Source organism: Natrix helvetica (genome assembly GCF_964273705.1).
Source record: "Natrix helvetica genome assembly, chromosome: 1".
Classification (NCBI taxonomy): domain Eukaryota; kingdom Metazoa; phylum Chordata; class Lepidosauria; order Squamata; family Natricidae; genus Natrix; species Natrix helvetica.
In genome coordinates, this window is record NC_138548.1 from 365,805,151 (window position 1) to 365,826,714 (window position 21,564).

The 21,564-nt window shown below is 47.2% G+C and overlaps 2 protein-coding genes across 3 annotated transcripts in view; one reads left to right on the plus strand and one right to left on the minus strand.

Annotated features, from left to right (window-relative positions):
• LOC309384778 (zinc finger MYM-type protein 1-like) overlaps nt 1-21,564 on the plus strand; it is a 194,791-nt gene that overhangs the window by 13,677 nt on the left and 159,550 nt on the right. The window lies entirely within an intron of this gene.
• On the minus strand, nt 7,943-17,742 carry LOC309384799 (uncharacterized protein). 2 transcript variants are annotated; one of them, XM_081938589.1, is made up of 6 exons: nt 17,706-17,742; nt 16,695-17,288; nt 16,335-16,449; nt 16,161-16,228; nt 13,228-13,357; nt 7,943-11,666 (listed from the first exon to the last, which is right to left on the minus strand). In XM_081938589.1, the coding sequence occupies exons 2-6, from the start codon at nt 17,106-17,108 to the stop codon at nt 10,162-10,164; spliced, it is 2,232 nt and encodes a 743-aa protein (XP_081794715.1). In that variant the 5' UTR covers nt 17,109-17,288; nt 17,706-17,742; the 3' UTR covers nt 7,943-10,161. The 2 variants fall into 2 exon arrangements, with proteins under 2 accessions (XP_081794715.1, XP_081794716.1); XM_081938590.1 differs by lacking the exon at nt 17,706-17,742 and having other exon boundaries at nt 16,695-17,560.

Here is a 21,564-nt window from a genome sequence, read left to right on the forward strand (position 1 = left end):
GATGCGAGGACAAGAGAAGATCACAAGGTCGGTTGGGAGACCGTGGCTGCTGGCTATACCCAGTCGTTTGTACCAACCCCCGCAACCTAGGTGGTCGGGATCTACAGAGACAGGGCCTGCGGCTGATGCTTTGCAATGCAAGGTCCGTGACCAACAAGGCCCCCCTCATTAATGAGTTGATCTCTGAGGGGGAGCTGGACCTTGCAGGAATAACAGAGACCTGGTTGGGTCACGAGGGTGGTTTGCCCCTCGTGGAAATGTGCCCACCAGGTTTCCATGCATTTCATCAGCCCCGGGCCCTGGGTAAGGGTGGAGGGGTGGCGGTGGTTATACGGGATGGTCTAGAGCCGAGGGAGTTCACTGTTTCTCAGATACCCGGATGTGAGTCACTTGGTGTGAAATGGGGCCCAGGGAGGCAGTGGGGTCTGCTGATTGTATACTTGGCTCCTCGCTATACGTCAGCAGCCCTGCCCGAGCTCCTCGAGCTGATCTCGGAGACGGCGGTGGAGATCCCCAAACTTTTGGTTATGGGGGATTTCAACTTGCCGTCGACGGGAGCAGCATCCGAGGTGGCTCGGGAGTTCATGGCTTCCATGACAGCCATGGGCCTGACCCAACTAATTCAGGGCCCCACACATGAAGGTGGCCACACACTGGACCTTGTTTTTGTATCTGAGCAGTGGACGAGTGATCTGGGAATAGGGGACTTAGACATTACTCCCCTGTCATGGTCAGATCACTCCTGTCTCCGGCTAGACTTCCCTGGCGCTACCCCCCACCGCGAGGAGGCGGAAACAGTTTGTCCAAGCTGGTACCGCCCCAAGCATCTGATGGAACCTGATAGGTTCCAGTCGGAGCTTGGGCCGCTACCTGTAGCCCTGACCCGCGCTCGGTCGTAGGACCTAGTGGCCGCCTGGAATAGGGCGACGGCTGGGGCCTTGGACCGGGTTGCGCCTTTGCGACCTCTCCTACGGCAGCGACCCACCTGGGCTCCCTGGTATACCGAGGAGCTGAGGGTGATGAAGCGCCAGAGGAGACGTCTAGAGAGCAGGTGGAGGTCCTCATGCTCCGAGTCTGACCGAACACAGGTAAGAGCCTATTTACGGACTTACCTTGTGGCATTGAGAGCGGCCAAACGTAGACATTGTGCCGCTCTTATTGCGTCTGCGGATAACCGCCCTGCCACCCTGTTTAGGGTCACCCGCTCCCTCTTGGTGCAAGAGACGCGGGGGGCACCCTTACAGGGTAGAGCAGAGGAGTTTGGAGAATATCTGCAGAACAAAGTCGCTCAGATCCGGAGCGGATGGGCCCCCTCCAGTGGTCTGGACGGGCCGTCAGCAGTGAGTCTTGTGAGTCCACTCTGGGAGGAGTTTGACTCTGTTGCCCCTGAGGATTTAGACAGGTTGCGTGGAAGGCTGCGACCCACCACATGTTCATTGGACCCGTGTCCCTCCTGGCTGGTACTGGCATCCTGGGAGGTGACACGAGGCTGGCTTCTGGGCCTGGTGAACGCCTCGTTGGGTGAGGGATCCTTACCTACCGTCTTGAAAGAGGCGGTGGTGAGGCCCTTACTCAAGAGGCCTTCACTCGACCAAATGGAGCTAGCTAATTATCGTCCAGTCTCCAACCTCCCTTTTTTGGCGAAGGTTGTTGAGAATGTGGTGGCGCAGCAGTTTCCGCGTCACCTCGATGAATCCGATTATCTAGACCCACGCCAGTCCAGCTTCCGACCCGGGCACAGCACTGAGACAGCCTTGGTCGCGTTGGTTGATGATCTCTGGAGGGCCAGAGATAGAGGTTGTTCCTCTATCCTGGTCCTATTAGATCTCTCAGCGGCTTTTGATACCATCGACCATGGTATCCTTCTGCGCCGGCTGGAGGGGATGGGAGTCGGAGGCACCGTGTTACGGTGGTTCGACTCTTACCTCTCCGGCCGGATGCAATATGTGTTGACAGGGGGGCAGAGATCGACCCCGAGGCCACTCTCTTGTGGGGTGCCGCAGGGGTCGGTTCTCTCGCCCCTTCTGTTCAATGCATACGTGAAGCCGCTGGGCGAGATCATCCGTGGTTTTGGGGTTGAATACCATCTGTACGCTGATGATACGCAGCTGTACATTTCAACCCCAAACCACCCCAACGAGGCTGTTGCAGTGATGTCCCGGTGTCTGGAAGCCGTCGGGGTCTGGATGGGGGACAACAGACTCAAACTCAACCCCTCCAAGACTGAGTGGCTGTGGCTTCCGGCACCTCGGTTCAGCCAGCTGACTCCATCGCTGGCCATAGGGGACGAGCTACTGCCCCCTGTGGAACGGGCGCGCAATTTGGGCATCCTCCTAGATGCCCGGCTGTCAATGGATGACCATGTGGCAGCCGTGGCAAGGGGGACGTTCCACCAGGTTCACCTGGTGCGCCAATTGCGCCCCCTACTGGACCGGGATGCCCTACGCACAGTCACTCATGCGCTGGTGACGTCTCGCCTAGATTACTGTAATGCTCTCTACATGGGGCTTCCCTTGGGACGCGCCCGGAGACTGCAGCTAGTCCAGAACGCGGCCGCGCGGGTTATCATGGGGAGGTCTAGATACTCCCACGTAACACCGCTCCTGCGCGAGCTGCACTGGCTACCTGTGGTTTTTCGGGTGCGTTTCAAGGTCCTGATTACTATCTTTAAAGCGCTCCATGGCTCAGGACCTAGTTACTTGCGGGATCGCATCCTCCCACATACATCCCTGCGGCCAATCCGCTCTCACAGAGAGGGCCTTCTCCAGGTGCCGTCCACTAGGCAATGCCAGCGGGCGGCGCCGAGGAGTAGAGCCTTCTCTGTGATGGGCCCAACCCTCTGGAATGACCTCCCCCCCGACATTAGAACCACCTTGGACTTCCGCTCCTTCCGTCAAAAATTGAAGACTCACCTGTTCCGACTAGCTGGCCTGGCATGATTATAAATGTTACATCTATGAAGTCCTGGTAGTATATTCTCATCTGGTTATTTTAAGGGTAATGTTTTAGTTTTAATTGTTTTTAGGGCTTTTAGCCTCATATTTATTTATTCTTCTGTACAGGACTCTTAATTTTAACCTCCTCCACATACATACATACATATATTTATAGCCCTATTTATATTTGTATTTTATCTGTGATTTATTGTGGACTGTACACCGCCCCGAGTCCCTTTTTGGGAGAGGGGGCGGTTTATAAATGTGAATAAATAATAATAATAATAATAATTCTGGAACAGTTGAAGCCTCCGGGTGCTCTTCAAGGGCATCCCCATATAGAGAGCATTACAGTAGTCCAGGCGAGAAAGGACAACAGCATGAGTGACTGTGCCCAGAGCATCTCAGTCCAGAAAGGGGTGCAACTGACATATCAAGCGAACCTGGTAAAAGGCCCCCCTGGTCAAAGCCGTCAGGTGCTCTTCTAAACTAAGCCGCGTATCCAGGAGGACTCCCAGATTGCGGGCCCTCTCTGAGGGGGGTAAAGTTTCTCCCTTTATCATCAAAGATGGAACAAGATGCACAAATCCAGATGACGGAAAGCACAGCCACTCAGTCTTGGAGAGATTGAGCTTGAGCTTTTTCCTCCCCATCCAGATCCGCACAGCCTCCAGGCATTGGGACATCACATCGAGGGCATCGTTTGCGTGGTTTGGGGTAGAGATGAAAAGTTGGGTATCATCAGCATATTGATACCGTACCCCAAAACCACGGAAGATCTCGCCCAGCGGTTTCATATATATGTTGAACAGGAGGGGTGAGAGAACCGACCCCTGAGGCACCCCACAAGTGACGTGCCTCGGGGTCAATCCCTGTCCTCCTGTCAACACAAACTGCGACCAATCCAACAGGTAGGAGGAGAACCACTGCAAAACGGTGCCCCCCACTCCCAACCCCGCAAGTCGTCGCAGTAAGATACCATGGTTGGTGGTATCGAAAGCTGCCAAGAGATCTAATAGGACCAGGACAGAGGAGCAGCCCCTGTCTCGGGCCCACCAGAGATCATCAACCAATGCGACCAATGCCGTCTCCGTGCTGTACCCAGGCCTGAAACCCGACTGAAATGGATCTAGGTAGGCAGCTTCATCCAGGTACTGGGGAAGCTGACATGCTACCACAGTCTCGACAACCTTCACTACAAAGCAAAGGTTGAAGACCAGACGATAGTTGGCTAAAGAGGCTGGGTCCAGGGAAGGCTTCTTAAGGAGGGGCCTCACTACTGCCTCCTTAAAGATGGTGGGAAAGAACCCCTCTCTCAATGAAGCGTTGGTAATCGCTTGGAGCCAGACTCGTGTCACCTCCCGGGAAGCCAAAACTAACCAAGAGGGACACGGGTCCAGCACACAAGTGGCAGCACTGAGTCTCCCCATAATCCTGTCCATGCCCTCAGGGGTCACAGGGTCAAACTGATCCCAGATAGTCTCCACAAAATTCATCCCCATCGACTCACCCAAATCTACTCAGTCAGAGTCCAAACTGTCCGAGTCTGAGCGATTTTATCCTGCAGATACTGAAGAAATTCTTCAGCCCTACCCTGCAAGGAGTCTTCCCCAGTTCCTTGGTTAAGTAAGGAGCAGGTCACCCTAAATTGGGGGGCTGGGCAGTTATCTGAGGATGTGATACGAGCGAGAAAATGTTGCCATTTTACCACTTTTATCGCCACTAAGTAGGATTTAATATGAATTCTTACTAGTGTTCGATCTGATTCGGACCGGCTGGCCCTCCAACCACTCTCTAGGTGTCTTTTCCGGCGTGTCATCTCCTGGAGCTCCTTGGTAAACCAGGGAGCTACCCGGGATTGACACCGGGTCAGAGGCCACAAAGGCACAACGCGGTCCAAGGCCCTAGTGGCCACCCTATTCCAGGCTTCCACTAGGGCTTTGGTCGAGCTGTGAGCAAGGGATTCAGGAAAAGTCCCAAGCTCCATCAGGAACCTTTCAGGGTCCATCATTTGCCTGGGGAGGAACCATCTAGTCGGTTCCGCCTCCCTGTGGCGAAGGGTAGCAGTATGGAAGTCAAGCCTGATGAGGAAATGATCAGACCATAACAAGGGTTGGCTAGAAATATCACCTAAATCTAGACCATTCATCCACTGCCCAGAGACAAAAATCAGGTCATGCGTGTGTCCCCTGTTATGGGTGGGGTCTTGAATTAACTGAGTTAGGTCCATAGCCGTTATGGAAGCCATGAACTCCCGAGCTGACTCAGATGTCTCGCCAATGGAAGGCAGATTGAAATCCCCCAGGATCATAAGCCTGGGGAAATCAACCGCCAATCCAGCTAACACATTCAGCTGCTCTGGCGAGGCCGATGAAATGTAGCAGGGAGACAGGTACGTAACAAAAAGGCCCACCTGAACTCAAAGGCCACATTTCACAAAAGAGGGACTCACACCCGCCTATCTGAGGGATAGTGACCTCTTGAGGTCCAAGACTTTCCCTAATAACTACCGCCACCCCACTGCCCCTGCCCTGAACTCTCGGCTGGTGAAACGCCCGGAAGCCTGGTGGGCATAATTCACTAAGGGGAACACCCCCCTCATGGCCCAACCAGGTCTCCGTAATGCACGCCAGGTCTGCTCTACCCTCTTGTATGAGGTCGTAAATGAGGAGAGCCTTATGTACCACGGACCTTGCGTTAAGCGACACCAGCCAGAGACCAGGGTCCTGTAATCCTGAGCACCTGGGGGTGCAAGAAGGGCGATGAGGGTCGGAACGTGTGATCACTCTTAAACAGCGAACCTGCATCCCCCAAACATAATTTGGCCCTTGGCCCCCACCATATCTACCTCTCCCACAAACATTTGAGATGATAAACCCCCCCAATGGAATGGCTTAATGTCTCCCCCGGAATCCCAACCCTTCCCAGCACTCCCTACCCGTGCCCATTAGTTAGCTCTGGCCTGTGCCCTGGCAGCCTCCCCCACAAGTCTGTATGAGCCATCCGGATCAACCCCCCCCCCACCCTCCCTTTAAAATTTGATTTAAAAACCCCTGTAAGAAACCCTAGGAAGTCTCTTCTTCACATGTCACCTCTCGGGATCCCAAGATCCGTCATTAAGGAAGCATCTTGATAGACAAGAAGGCCATCCCCAGGAAAGGGGGAGTTCCTGAAGGGAGTAAAGTTCTGTCACAGTATAACATAGAGGAGAGAGTGGCATCAAGCAAACAGGATGACATCACAGGGAGATGGAACGGAGAGATGACATGGCCATGAGGGGGGGCAGCCGACAGTGTTCAAGGTGGTAGCGGGAAGCTTATGTCCATCATAGCAATGGTCGGTGTTAAGGACAATATGTAGGGGTAACGGCCAGATGTCAAAATTGCAGCAGATGATAAATTGCGAGGTGGTGAAGCAGCCAGTGATGGTGGCGGTGAGGACAGCGGCGGCTGCTCCAACAGTTCCAAAAACTAAGCTCTGTCCATGCCAGCCGCACTCATATCCGTCGCCAGGGCCGCACTCCATTGACCCAGTCCATAGTTTAAATATGAGCCAGCAGTGTGCAGCAGCTGCCAAAAAAGCCAACACAGTTCTAGGCTGCATCAACAGAGGGATAGAATCAAGATCACGTGAAGTGTTAATAACACTTTATAATGCTTTGGTAAGGCCACATTTGGAATACGGCATTCAGTTCTGGTCACCACGATGTAAAAAAGATGTGGAGACTCTAGAAAGAGTGCAGAGAAGAGCAACAAAGATGATTAGGGGACTGGAGGCTGAAACATATGAAGAACGGTTGCAGGAACTGGGTATGACTAGTTTAAGAGAAAGAAGGACTAGGGGAGACATGATAGCAGTCTTCCAATATCTCAGGGGTTGCCACAAAGAAGAGGGAGTCAAGCTATTCTCCAAGGCACCTGAGGGTAGAACAAGAAGCAATGGGTGGAAACTAATCAAGGAGAGAAGCAACTTAGAACTGAGGAGAAACTTCCTGACAGTTAGAACAATTAATCAGTGGAACAGCTTGCCTCCAGAAGTTGTGAATGCCCCAACACTGGAAGTCTTTAAGAAGATGTTGGATAGCATCTGTCTGAAATGGTATAGGGTTTCCTGCCTAGGCAGGGGTTGGACTAGAAGACCTCCAAGGTCCCTTCCAACTCTACTATTGTATTGTATAGTGTCACAAGAGGAGGAGCCAAATGGCACAGTATGGTGGCCCAGGCAATGGCGGTGATACCGGAGGGGGCCACAACGAAGGACACCCCCACACACACACTCCAACTGCACCCATGCCAACTACCGAAGCCATCTTCTGCTGGCATCAATATCCATGCCAGCTGCCTCAGCCACTCCCCGCTGAGCCAGCCTATCACGTCCATAAGCATGTCCATAAGCAAGGTGGGGGGAAAGCAACCAGGATAACACCACGGCGTGGGGAGTGGCAGTGGCAGAAACCCCAGGCAGGGCGTCCCGCCCCTGCCGCCGCCGACCACACCCACACCGGCAGCTGCAGACGCACTCCATTCTCCATTCACTGCCAACCGCCCCTTTTCACTCAAGACGTTCTGGCTACAAGGCAGGAAATCACAGCTCAAGGGTACCCCCGAGGTCCCAGCAAGTTCTCATAGCTGGACTTGGAGCCAATGATGGAATTGGGTACCCCCTGCGGGCCCCGAGAAGGACAATCATCTCCCCGAAGCTCTCCTCAAACATGACAGGACACCATCTTGGGCATGCTCAGTAGCGCCCCTTCCCAAGCCATGGTGGAGGCAGAGATGACGATCGCAGCGGACTGCCAGCTGGGTGCCTGGCCCAAAGAACTGTGTATTGTTTAATGGACTGCTAAATTGGCCACGCCCACCCAGTAATATGACCACCTAGCCACAGCCAGCCAGTCACATGACCACCTAGCCACACCCACTGAGTCAGTCGGGGCCCCCAATAGTCTAAGGGAGCATGAATTGGCCCCATTTAAAAAGTTTGAGGACCCCTGCCTTATGGTTTTCTTTCTGTTGTTGCTTGCAATACATAGTGCAAGATTGAAAGGCAGATTTCAACAATATTAAGCAAAGAAAAGCGGAACCAATAGTAAGGGATTGAGGACTAATTGCATTTCTGACTGCAACTCTGTGTCAGGGTTCCGAGTAACGCATCCACCAAAAGCAGAACTCCAAGGCAAGTAGATTCCTCAAAGAACATCTTTATTGCATAAACCATATCGGCAGAGCTAGCACTTTCCCCTTAATTAAGGTAGCAAATATTTCCTCCCCAGGTGTCACCGATCACATCGTCCAATGAAGGTAGCTGCCATTCCTCTGCCATCTGTCAGGATGACCTTGGTTCCTACAGGAAACCTTTTCGTTTTGATTGATAGCCGGTCTATTTTCCTCCCCCCTCCCCACCCCATTTCTTTTTTTTTTCCAATCAATTTTTTTAATTTTTTATATTCTTTATACATATCAATGCATGAATGGTGTGATAACTGAGTAACGTGCATTTCAGTACACATAAACGAAGTGTTATTATTTCCTAAATATTACCTTTCATTTCCATTATTTCATATTATTTATACATGCCTTTTATTATCACCTATCATTTATGAACCATCTTTGTCCTTTTGTATATAATTATTATTCCCCACTATTTTCTATCTCTATTTTAACTCCCCCCCCCCGCTTTCATATCGCTATAATATTCAAAGACATGTTTTCCACCTATTTTGTTTTTCATATTTCCTTAGTTAAATCAAAGTTCCACCCTTCTGTTATTCAATATCTCCTTATACAGTTTTAGTATCAATCCCAATCATTTATAAATTTAGGGTATGTCTATTAATATTCTTTCCAGTTCTTCAATCCATATATTATTAATGCACATGCTTAGATTAATATATATATTTATAAATATTTCCCTAATCGCCTATTGTTAAATGCTAACCTTTCACTGTTGTTCATGTTTTTATACATATTTAGTAGTAGTCTATTTTCCCAATTCGTTTCCATTTATATTATCATCCCGATATCTATCACACTAAAATAATAATCCAACCTGTATAGTTCATATTAATACACATTTTTGAAATTTATTCATAAAAGTATTTTGACTCCATTTTCCCTTATCCGTCATCTCTTACCTGCATCAGAACCTTTAATCTTATTTTCTTTTTAATTTTCCTCCCGTCTTTGCTCCTTAGATCTTTTATTCCCTCTATTTGACTAAGCAAGCCAACTTTCTCTCCTGCTCCCCCTCTGCCACCACTGCTGCTGCCTTTCTGGTGCGCCCAAGCTGGCCAAGCGCTCTAGACAGCAGATGCGCATTGGTGCCATGGGCTGGAGGGCTTGGGCCGTGCAAGAAGCCCACTCAGTCGGGGAAGGAGGGAAGCCCAGCCTGCCTGTCCTGGCCGACAGCTCTGCTCCCCTAGGAAGTGACTGCCAGCTGGTCTTCGAGCATGCAGGTGTGCCACAAACTAGACACCAGGTAGCCGGTTGCGCATGGACACGCTGGAAACTGGATATCATCTTCCCGCACGAGCATGCACAATGGGCAGCTGCTCTTTCTGTTTCTGGTGCTCATGCGTGCATGGCCTCTCAAACACTGGAATATTGATATCATGCCACTCCCAATCCTTCTTTTCTCTAGATTAGGCAAACCAAAATCCTGCAACCGTTCTTCCTATGTTTTAGTCTCAGGTCCTTTAGTCAGCCTCCTGCCCTTCTCTGCACTTTTTCCAAAGTCTCAACATCTTTCTTGCAATTTGATGACCAAAACTGGATGCAGTATTCTAGGTGTGGTCTTACTAAGGCTTTATAGAGCAGAACTAATACTTCATGTGATTTTCATTCCGTGCCCATTTATACAATCAAGGATTGTATTGTGTGCAGCTGCACACACACGACTTATCCATTCAGACTCCAAGGTCTCACAGTTGAGCCAGGTTCTTTGTAATGTTTTTCCTGCCCAGGTGTAAAACCTTTTTTTCCCTCCATGCTAAATTTCACTTTGTTCGATCAACCTTGTGGCATTTGGATCAGAAAGGCACAATATGCAGACACATAAAAATCTATAGATATGGTGGGGCTAATTGCCCACAGCCAGGAGTTCGATACTGATATCCTTTCACCCTTCTGAGGGGAGTAAAATGAGGACCCAGAATCCTGGGAAGCATATGCTGACTTTGTAAACTGCTCAGAGAGTGCTGTAAAGCATTGTAAAGTGGTATATAACTCTAAGTGGAATTACTATTGCTATACACTTTCTCACGAGTGTGGATCCATTTATGAGAATTAAGATTACTATTCTGAGCAAAGCTCTTTCCACATTCCATACATTTATATGGTTTCTCTCCTGTGTGGATTCTGTTATGGGAAGTAAGTTCATAGCTGCGAGCAAATGTCTTTCCACAATTCATGCATTTATATGGTTTCTTCCTTGTGTGGATCCATTTATGAGAAGTAAGTTTACTATTCTGAGCAAAGCTCTTTCCACATTCCATACATTTATATGGTTTCTCCCCTGTGTGGATCATCTTATGGGAAATAAGATTACTACTTTGAGCAAAGGTCTTTCCACATTCCATGCATTTATACGGTTTTTCTCCTGTGTGGATCCTTTTGTGTTTAGTGAGTCCACTGCTCTGAGTAAAGGTTTTCCCACACTCCATGCATTTATATGGTTCTTCTCCTGTGTGGATCTTTTGGTGGATAGTGAGTGTCCCGTTCAGAGCAAAGGTCTTTCCACATTCCATGCATTTATACATTTTTTCTCCTGTGTGGATCCTTTTGTGTTTAGTGAGTCCACTGCTCTGAGTAAAGGTTTTCCCACACTCCATACATTTATATGGCTTCTCTCCTATGTCGATTCTGTTATGGGAAGTAAGTTCATAGCTGCGAGCAAATGTTTTTCCACAATTCATGTATTTATATGGTTTTTCTCCTGTGTGGATCCTTTTGTGTCCAGTGAGTCCACTGCTCTGAGTAAATGTTTTCCCACACTCCATGCATTTATACAGCTTTTTCCCTGTGTGGATCATCTTATGGGAAATAAGATGACCACTTTGAGCAAAGGTCTTTCCACACTCCATGCATTTATACGGTTTTTCTCCTGTGTGGATCCTTTTGTGTCTAGTGAGTCCACTGCTCTGAGTAAATGTTTTCCCACACTCCATGCATTTATACAGCTTTTTCCCTGTGTGGATCATCTTATGGGAAATAAGATTGCCACATCTTCTGAAACTGTTACCACACTCTCTGCATTTGTGTACCTTCTCCGTAGAGTGAATCCTTTCATGCGAAGTAAGTTGCCGGCTTGTTCTAAAGCATGTTCCATATTCCAAACATTTATAAGTCTTCTCTTTTGTGTCAATCACTTTTTGAGATGTAAGGAACTTATTTCCAAGAGAAGGAATGAGTGTCCCATTGTAATTTTGTCCGCTGTGTCTTCTTATAGCATCTTCTCCTTTGTTTTGGCTTAAATTGTGTTCTTTTACTTGTAATTTAACTTTGTTTTGCTTCACCCTTTTTCCAATATATTCTTCCTTTCTTTTCTCTTGTTTGGCAAGAAAGTCTTGCATCGGAGCATTGGTGGATGGGGAGCTCTCCTGATTCCAATCATTTGACTGGTTTCTGTCATGGGTTTCTAATTCCATTTGAATTCCAAACGTCTCCGTTCCATCTTTAACATTGATCACTTGGAAGTGTTCACTGGAATCTTGATTCTCCTGCTCATTATTACCTTCAAAGCAAAAGAGAAATGAAAATAAAAACAAGGTTAGAGAAAAAGATCAAACTATACAAAGTCAAGTGTTTTTTTTTTTGAATTTTTCCAAAATTCCATTATGTTTTACGTTTGCATGTTTACAGTGGTGTGATATAGACAGGATGATTTCTATATTCATGAGTAGTTATATATCTGCAAATCTCAATCAAAGTCTGTTTTGAGTCAAGGAATAATCAGGGAAAACATCCAAGGAGGAATAAGGAGAAAAGGTAAGATATATTGAGGTGGGTCAATTTCAGCAGAGCGGAAACTATTTTGAAACAAGCTCCTTGTTCCCTGGTTTACCTTGGAGCAGCTGCTCCATGAGGTCTTTCTGGCAGGTGGGACTCCTTCTCAGTCCGTTCCTTGATCCCATCTATGAGACTTTGGAGCAAAAACCCTTGCTTGAAGCCTCCCATTTGCTTTTAAATGCTCTTCGCACTGAGACTGGAAAAGTTGGGAGGCTTCAAGAATGTCTATTTTGCTGCTCCAAAGTCTCATTGGCTTTAGAGCTTTGGCTGGATATGGTACAGGCTTCAGTTCGCAGAGAATAGAGGCCTAAACTTCTTTAGTGCAAGATAAGTAGTGCAAGATCTCAGGCTAGTAATCTCGCATGATCTTGCACTGCACTACTTTAGGCCTGTGTTCTTTTAAGAACTGAGGACTGCACGAGATCCAGGGCCAAAGTCTTTGAAAAGAAAGAGGCCTTCCTTCTGTTTGCAAAGCACTTTGCCCTGGATCTCGTGCAGGCCTTGGTTAGCAGAGAACAGAGACCTAAAGTACTGCAATGCGAAATCACATGAAATCAGTAGTGCGAGATGTCCCACTACTGATCTCGCGTACTCACAACTTTAGGCCTCCTTTTCCTGCAAATGCACCGAAGCAGGCAAAGGAACTGACGGCTTGCTACATTGTCACAACGTAAGTACCATCAGGTGTAAAGCTGGTATAGATAGGGCAAATGTAGCCGCAACACCTCTGCTGTCATTTGTAAGTGTGAATGACGACTGCGGTGCTGCAACATTTGTGATTTCCGGAGTAAGTCTTAAGTACTTGGGAGTGGGCTAGGTCATAAGTTTGAATGGTCGCTTAATGGACTGTCGTAACTCGGGGATTACCTGTACCCTAGGATGCTCTGAGTCACACTACATGAGGCCTTTGGTCTTGAATTGGATTGGGAGAATGCTCTTCCATGGCCTGGGAGTGAAAGTTCTGTTCTCACACCATTTTGGAGGTTTCAGAGGAAAAATGACAACACATTCTTCTCACATGACTGCCACAGAATACATAAAAGCACACCTCATTCTTTTCAGTCTCCACAGATAAGTTCAAATAGAAATGGAACAATACAGATAAGAAATGGCCCAAAAGCATCTAAGCAAAGAGACATTGACTGTTTCCTTCCTTGGTGTACAAGGACAGATCCCTTCCTTCACCCTCCCACGAGACGATATCTGATCAATTATTTTTAATTTAAAAAAACCTAACTATAATCTGTCTTCTTGAACTCTTTAATTGGGGACTAGAAAACTCTTACCCAGAGAGATTACGTTCCTATGGTTTTCAAGCATGACTTCCGAATGCAGCGCTTTTTGGTCAGGATCCAGCTGAGACCATTCCTCCTCAGAGAAATACACAGCCACCTCCTCAAAGGACACCAGACTCCCCTGGACATGGAAAAAAGAACAGTGTCAAGCCTAGAAGCCATCTTTTGCATTGGTCCTTCAAGCCTCCCATATTTTCTACTGTGGGAAAATGGGAGGGGGGATTGTATGGACTATGGGTGATATGTAGTCCAAATAAAATTCCTTTCTCAGGAAGTCAAGGACAATTTGCCCTGCACACGGATGGGTGTGCTTGACAAACATCTCCAGTTTGGAACTGGGTCTGACTGGGCCATGTGATGGAGATGTGGGTGTTCCGCAGGGTCTTGAACTTTCACCTGGGTGGGGAAAACCTGGAAACTTTCAGATTCAGGTTTTTCCAGATTTGCTAACATGGCTTCTCTAATAAATTGGAACTTTGAGGAATCTCTCACCTCAGACTCTTATTTGATTGAGGATGCTATTTGGACCCCTGTTAAACAGAACAGGAGGATTCGCAAGATCTGTTCATCTTCATCAGTGATTTAGACAAGAGGATAAAAGGGGAACTCATCAAATTTGCAGACAAGACTAAATTGACAGGAATGCCAACACTCCACAAGATAAGCTCAAGATATAGAAGGACCGACAGATTGGACCCTATCTAACAAAATGAAAAACAGCATTGTGAAATGTAAGGTTCTACATTTAGGAAAGAAAAACCAAATGCACAGGCACAGAATTGGTGATAACTGGCTTTACAGTAGTAAGTGTAACAGGGGAGACCGCGCTGACATTGGAGTGAGACGGTTGTGGCGAGCGGAGCTCTGCAGAGCCCAACCGCTTTCTGCCTACCTGGAGGGTCCTCAGAGCTAAAGTATAGGTGACATCTACTGGCCAAACACAATATACAAGAGAGTGGATAACAATTTGTTTGAAGTGGTGTAGGGTTTCCTGCCTAAACAGGGATTTGGACTAGAAGACCTCCAAGGTCCCTTCAAACTCTCCATTCCTATTCCTATTCCATTTCCATTCCATTCTATTCTAACAAGGAACATTGACCAGTGACCAGACTGAATGTATACACCTTGTTTTAAGAACTGTGTTTAGAGACAGATTGAAAAAATAAGTTTTTTTGGAAACTATCGTGGAAAAAACAAGATAGGTGGCAGATGCATAAAAGGAATCCCCTTGAATTTTTGTGGATTATAAATACCTTTGAATGTTCAAAGGGAAAAATGGAAGATAAATTTTTTTGAGAATGTGGGAAGAAGACGACTTTGAGTTTATCTAGACATCTTGGAACACCAAAGAGTTAAATAGGGAATTCAGAGGGCCTTGTGGATTATAAATACTTTTCTTCACTCGTTAAACATTTATATAAAGGAAAACCTGTGTGGACTGACTTTGTGGATTATTGGAATTAGCTTCGATAATGTGAAAGATTGGAGTATTAAAGAGTGGGGACTCAGCGGGCTTTATGGATTACAAATACTATTTGACAGAAGATAAATACAATAGCAGAGTTGGAAGGGACGTTGGAGATCTTCCAGTCCAACCCCCTGCCTAGGCAGGAAACCCAAATATTTCCCTTTTTTCCTGTTTTTTTATTCTTTTAAGTTTTTCTCTTATTTCTAAGAAGGCCTGTGTAGATTGATTTCGGACTAACTTGCTATCGTGGAACATTGGAACATTTAAATAGCAAAACTTACAGACATAGTAGGTCTTGTGGATCATAAACTTAATTGATTGCAACATTTGAGATACTGAAGGCTGATTGAACCTGAAGGAACTGATCTGTGATCTGTTCACTTTTCCTATGTCTGTGGAATAATGAAGTACTGGGGTGCTGTTAGTGATCAGGCCTGCAGTCATATTCTTCCTCGAGCCTTGGCCTGCCATACTTTCTAATATTCTACTATGTCTTTTTTATTGTGGGAAAATGGGAGGGGGGATTGTACGGAGTAGATGCTATGTAGCCAAAACAAAATTTCTTTCTAGAAAGCCAAGGTCATCCTTTGTCTCTGCCCCCCTGCACCTGACCGGAACTGGATGGATAGAACTGCCAGCATGGCAGTGGAAGATTGGACCATGTGATGGGCTGGTGGGTGTGGAGCAAGATCTTGAACTTTGTGTCGGAAATGGTGAAGATTTTCAATGAAAGAATAACAATGGTAAAATTAGTAGAGGTGATTAAAAGACAGAAAAATTACAAAATAACAGGCCCTGATGGCCTGCCAGTAGCAATCTACGAAAACCTACAACAGCGATGGCGAACCTTTTTTGGCTCGCGTGCCACAAGTGGGGGGAGCGCAGGGGGGGTCGTGTGTGGGCGTGCCACAACCATAATGCAACGAGCGACCCCCCCAGTGCGCATGCACGCACAACGCACGACCCTCCCCCCATTTTTACATGCTTTTCTCGCCCTCCCCAGGCTCCAGAGGCTTTATAGGAGCCTGGGGAGGGCGAAAAGAGCCTCCCCTGCCCCCCCTGGAGGCTCTCCGGAGGCTTCAGGGACCGTCCGGAGGCTTCCCTGATGCCTTCAGAGCGCTTAAAACCACCCTCCGAGCAAACCGGAAGTGACTTCCGGGTTGCTTGGAGGGTCGTTTTAAGTGTTCCGAAGGCTTCAGGGAAGCCTCCGGATGGTCCCTGAAGCCTCCGGAGAGCCTCCGGGGGGGCGGGGGAGGCTCTTTTCGCCCTCCCCAGGCTCCTATAAAGCCTCTGGCTGACAGCAACTTGAACCTGCTATTGTGATGTTCATGTTGTGGAGGAACACAAAAATAATCCAATCCAAAAAAGGGGGGGGGGAAATAGGAGAGAGCACTCTGCACACTTGCTTCACTTCTTGAAGGGAGAATACAAATCTAATAACTTTTCCCTTTCTTACTTGATTTGGAGGTTCAATCGGTGTTTGATCTCCGTCATAAAAACCAGAAAGCTTCCTTCTTTGTTTCTCTGTAAAGAATAATTTGCATAATTAACAAAATAGGAGGAGGTATTGTACAGAAGAGAAGAGAGAGCGAAGGAAAGACAGATGGGCAATCGGAGGATCTTCCATTACCTCCCGAGATGTCCAGACTTTGATCTACCCAAGGGATCCTCCTGGAAAATAGCTCCTGAGGGGGATTTGATGGATTCTTCTTTCCCTCAGGATCTCTGACCTTCACGGTGCAGGACTTCCAATAGGAGGAAGGAAAGAAGAAGCAGAATTAATGGACATCACACGAAGTAAAGTGGATTCTTATATTCGGAACACAACCTCAAAGCCCCCAATATTCATCAATGTGGTTGAGTGAGAAAACAATGGAACAATCTCCTACAAGAATTGGTGGGACATCGCCACGTATTATGAATGTCAGAGAAGATTGGGAAGGAAGGTGAAGCATTCAAACACATAATCTATTTCCTTTTGAGCTCTCACCTGCAACTCGACCTGCTCCTTCTGCTCCTCTGCCTGGCTCAAGAAGAAGCCTTCCACCAGGGCCACTGCCTGGGAGCTGCTCTCTGCTCCACACTCCCGCACCCAGCTCTCCATCTCTGGGGGCAGAAGAGCCAGGAACTGCTCCAGAACCACCAGGTCCAGCAACTGGGCTTTGGTGGACTTTTTGGATCTCAGCCATCGCCTACTAAAGTCATGGAGTCGGCTGCAAAGTCCTCGGGGACCTTCAGCCTCCCAGTGTTGGATGAAATTCTGCGGCTGAACTTCGGAAGGGCGGATGGTTTCCTCCTCCAGGATCTTCTGCCCAGTCCTTGTCCAGAGCTTCCCCACCTTCCCAGGCTGAGCAGCTGAAGGGCCTTTTCCGCTTCCCTCCTTGGCCAAAGGTTGTGTCTCCATCCTTTCTCTCTCCTGCAGAGCAACTCCAGGTGGGTCCAAGGACTCTGGTGGGTCTCCAGGTGCCTTTTCCTTCACGGGGGAATTTCTGGGGCTTCAGGACGGATCCCTGCAAGTTATTCCGCTCTTTGTTTTCCTCCCCAAGAGAAACTTTTGCCTCGCAAAGATTTCAGGTTTCTGCATCTGAGATGGAAGGAAAAAGAAAAGCCAAGAATTGGAAAGTGGAATTCAGCCACTGAAGAACCTTCACCCAACCAACCCCAAGCGGCTCATCCCAGCGCAGGGCCGGGAAGGAGGCAGCTGGAGAGGCCGCCCCGCTTCTCTCCCCCTCCGGAGACAGGATGGGGCCCTCGGGGAGCCTGGTGCGAATCCTGCCTCCTCCTCGCCCGGCTTCTCTCCTCTCCTGCTGGGCCCCTGCAAGGCCGACCCTCCGCTGCCCCCACTCGGGCTCCTCCCCGGACCCCCTCCGCCTTCCCCGCTTCCCCCTGCAGAGAGAGGGCGGCTGAGGAGCATGGGACCCGGGGTTCAAGCCGGAGGAAGGCCGGGCGTGTGTCTCTTACTCCTCCGCCTCCCTTTGCCCGGGAAGAGCCCCCAACTCACCCGGGTCACGTCTGGATCTCCCCCCGCCAGACTCTCCCGCAGCCTCTCCGCCTCCTGCGGAGCCCCAGGCGTTAAGGAGAACGAGGGCGGCGTCCTAGAGCGGCAAGCGTTTGTGATGTCACTTCCTCCCGGCCTCCTATAGAAAGCCAGCCCTGACGTTCGCCCTCCAGTGGACCAATGGGGAAGCGCCGGGAGTTCCCATCTTTTCCCCCTGGCGGATTTGCCGCAAAGTGCCAAGATGGTAGAAAGGGCGGGAAAGAGGAGCGCGTCTGAGGGGAAGAGAGAGGGCATGGATGATGGGCTTGGGAGTCGAAGGAAAGGCCCGTTTCAATGGCTCCCTGCCCGAAAGAGGCTTTGTCGTTTCCAGAGGCATCAATTTCGCCATCTTTCTCCCCTTCCTGTCCAGGAACCCACTGAGGAGATGGAGAAAAATCTCTCTGGAGGATTTGAACTTGCTTCCCTCAAGAACAGCCGCCCTGAAGGCTGGGCAGAGATTGGAGGAGTCCTCAAAGGTTCGGGTTTTTTTAATATATATATATGCCGCCCTTCTCCCAAAGGACTCAGCGGTCCAAATCCTGTCAGAAACAGCCAGGCAGTCAGAAGAGGAGGACCAGGAGCCTCTGTTGGAAACCCAGCCTGTGTCTTGCGGTTGTTGGGAACTCCGGCCTGAAGGAGAGGCAGATGGGACACAGGCAGAAAGGCCACAATCAGAAATATTATTTTAATTTATTCATTTTTATTCTTTAATTCAATACATACAGCTGCCCTTATAAACTTATTCCCTCAGCCTCTCAGCAAAGGGGGAGTAGAAAGGGCAGAGACCCCACCGGCCTCTTTTTTTTTGTTTGTGGAATTTTTTTTTTTTATTGTTTTCATTGAACAAAAACACAAAAAAAGAATCATCCTTCATTACATCTTGTAGAAAGCGTGTCGATTGGTCACAAATAAATTCCGTGCGTTTCTTCCACACTCATCACTTATAATTCATTCATATTGAATTATACATTTTAAATCCAAAATCTTGATATATCTTACTTTCAATGTACCAGAATTCTCATTTAACTACAATTATTTAAATGTGCTTTTATCTGAAATCATTTGAACTTAAAGACACAACCACCTATTGGCATTCATTAGCTATTTCAAAAAACCTCCAATAACATTACACCTTTATAACATATTCTGAAAAAGAGTCAATAAAGTTTCTAACCCTTTTCCTTCCCCCCACTTTTTCTCCCCAACTCACTATTTAGAGTTTGTATTCAATTTGCTTTTACCAATTAAACAATATCCATTAATATTTCCTTATTATTGTAGTTAGCTGAAAATTATTTACTATTTATATTGCATCTCCTCTCGTCAGACCCAAAAAACATTACACCTTTATGACAAAATCTAAATAAAAATTTGTTAATAAAATTTATAGGTCTTTTTCCCAACTCCCAATTTACAATTTACAGTCTTCTCAGAGAGCACCAAGTTCCCCTCATTTCAACCGTGAGCTACACATTTTCTCCTTTATTGGCAGATTGGATTCTTTTTGGTATCTTGATATTCCAGAGAAAGTTCCCCTTTGCATTTCTGCGTGTTTCATCAGGATGGACTGAAGTAATATTATATATATTATATATTGCATGCAAAATCTGCCCGGCAACATATATAGGACAGACAAACAGGAGAATAAATGCACGCATCGCAGAACATAAGAATGCAGTAGGGAAAAAAGAAAAAACTTCCTCCGTTTTCCAGCACATTAAAGCTATAGGACATGAAATCAATTTTGAAGGAGCCAGGTTAATCTCCAAAACAGAACACCTCAACACGAGAATAATTATGGAAGCCATCGAAATAGAGAAACACCCCCACAACATGAATAAACGTGATGATACCTCCCGCCTACCAAACATCTGGAATCCAGCCCTAGTCAACAAACGAACCACCCACCATCCAGGCCGTTACAATACAAAAGAACAAGGAACACACAGCCAGCACCAATCAGCACCAATCTACCAATCATGATACAACCACACAACCAATCATTCCACTTACCGAAACAAAGCCAGCACCCCATCCCCTCCCACCAAGATTTACAGAAAGACGGCAGCTCCGTTCCCATTTTAAGCCAAAGACCACAGCCTGAAGATGGCGAGTGCAATCTCGCTGAAACGTTGCAAAGGCAATCTCAATCTTACACGGGAAAAGACCCGAATACAACAAAACCAGTGTGTGTGTGTGTGTGTGTGTTACAACCCCTGGTATGCCCAAATATGGGAGAGAGCTCACTGCTTCCCCTTTGTCGTTCGACTCAGCTCCGGGAGACCATTCAGACAGAAAACCATATTTTTATTTTTAATGTTGCCTTTGTATTTGTGCTGATAAATAAATAAAGGGAGACTAGTATAGATCTATTTCAAGCTATTTAGCTCTCATCAGATAGCCATACCCTTACTGGGATTTGAACCTGGGCTCTATTACATGTTAGACAGATGTATTGAGCTCCCTCCCATATTTGGGCATACCAGGGGTTGTGACACAATACATACCTATTTCCCTGGCTCAGCTGATAAGGAGAGCCTGTGGCTTAGTGGCTAATACATCTAGCTAACATGTAATACAGTCCAGGTTCAAATCCCAGTAAGGGTATGGCTAGAATTAGATCTATACTAGTCTCCCTTTATTCATTTATGAGCACAAATACAACACATATACATATATAGTAGTTAAAGTAGTTCTTACTTTCATGTTATTTTGGTTCCCATTGCTTTCCAAAGATCATCCTTCTTGAGCGATCATTTCCAATGTTAGCGTGTAACTTTGATTGGTTACTTAATAAATCAGGGATTGTCTTGGTTGGCCAGTAGGCTGCCTAGCTATGAGAACTTCATAGGCATCCACATTTCCCTACCACTGCTTTCCCTTAATAAAGCTACTTGTCTTGTTTCCGAGTAATGCACGGTCAACAGTGAAAGCAAAATGGAATAATTCCCGCATTTTGGTATAAGTAAAGAATAGATACTGTCCACCCATCTCGTGTAACAGGTCATGTTAGCCAACCAAACAGATGAACTTCTCAGCACTCCCTCCTGCCATTGTTGGGCATGGTGATTTGGCCTTGGTTCTCAGCAGCCTTATCGTTGTTATGTCTGGCACATTGGAGGAAAACATTCTACATTCCATAAATTCCCCCCGCCCCCAATAAGTATGGCAACTAAGAAACGAAGCAAGAAAAATATGGCTTCAGCTAGAGTCGTTTTGAGAGTTGACACTACTTGCTTTAATGCTCATTGTGTGGAGGAAGGTTGGAACAGACAGAAAGGCATTTCCACAACACTAGAACTGTTCTATGTTTTAATAAATGAGTACAAGCAGCACTTTTTTTACACAACTATTCAAAAATCGCTATCAGGGCATTGAAAAAATAGTAACTCCAAAAAAGTAAAACTGTGGTCAGTCAGCAGCCCACAACAGCCAGGAGTTTGATTCTGACAGTGTCATGATTGATTCAGCTTTCATCCTCCTGCAGTGGGTAAAATGAGGACCCAGATTGCTGGGGACCATGTGCTGATTTTGTAAACTGCTCAGAGAGTGCTGTAAAGCATTGTGGAGTGCTAAGCGGAATTGCTATTGCTATATAGCTTCTTCCAAGCATGTGTGGATTGTGTTATGGTGAATAAGATTACCTCTTTGAACAAAGGTCTTTCCACATTCCATGCATTTCTCAGGGATCCTTTTATGGGAAGTAAGTGTACATTTTTGAGCAAAAGTCTTTCCGCACTCCATGCATTTTTACGGCTTCTCCCGTATGGATCGTGTTAGGCGAATAAGATGATATCTTTGAACAAAGGTCATTCCACATTCC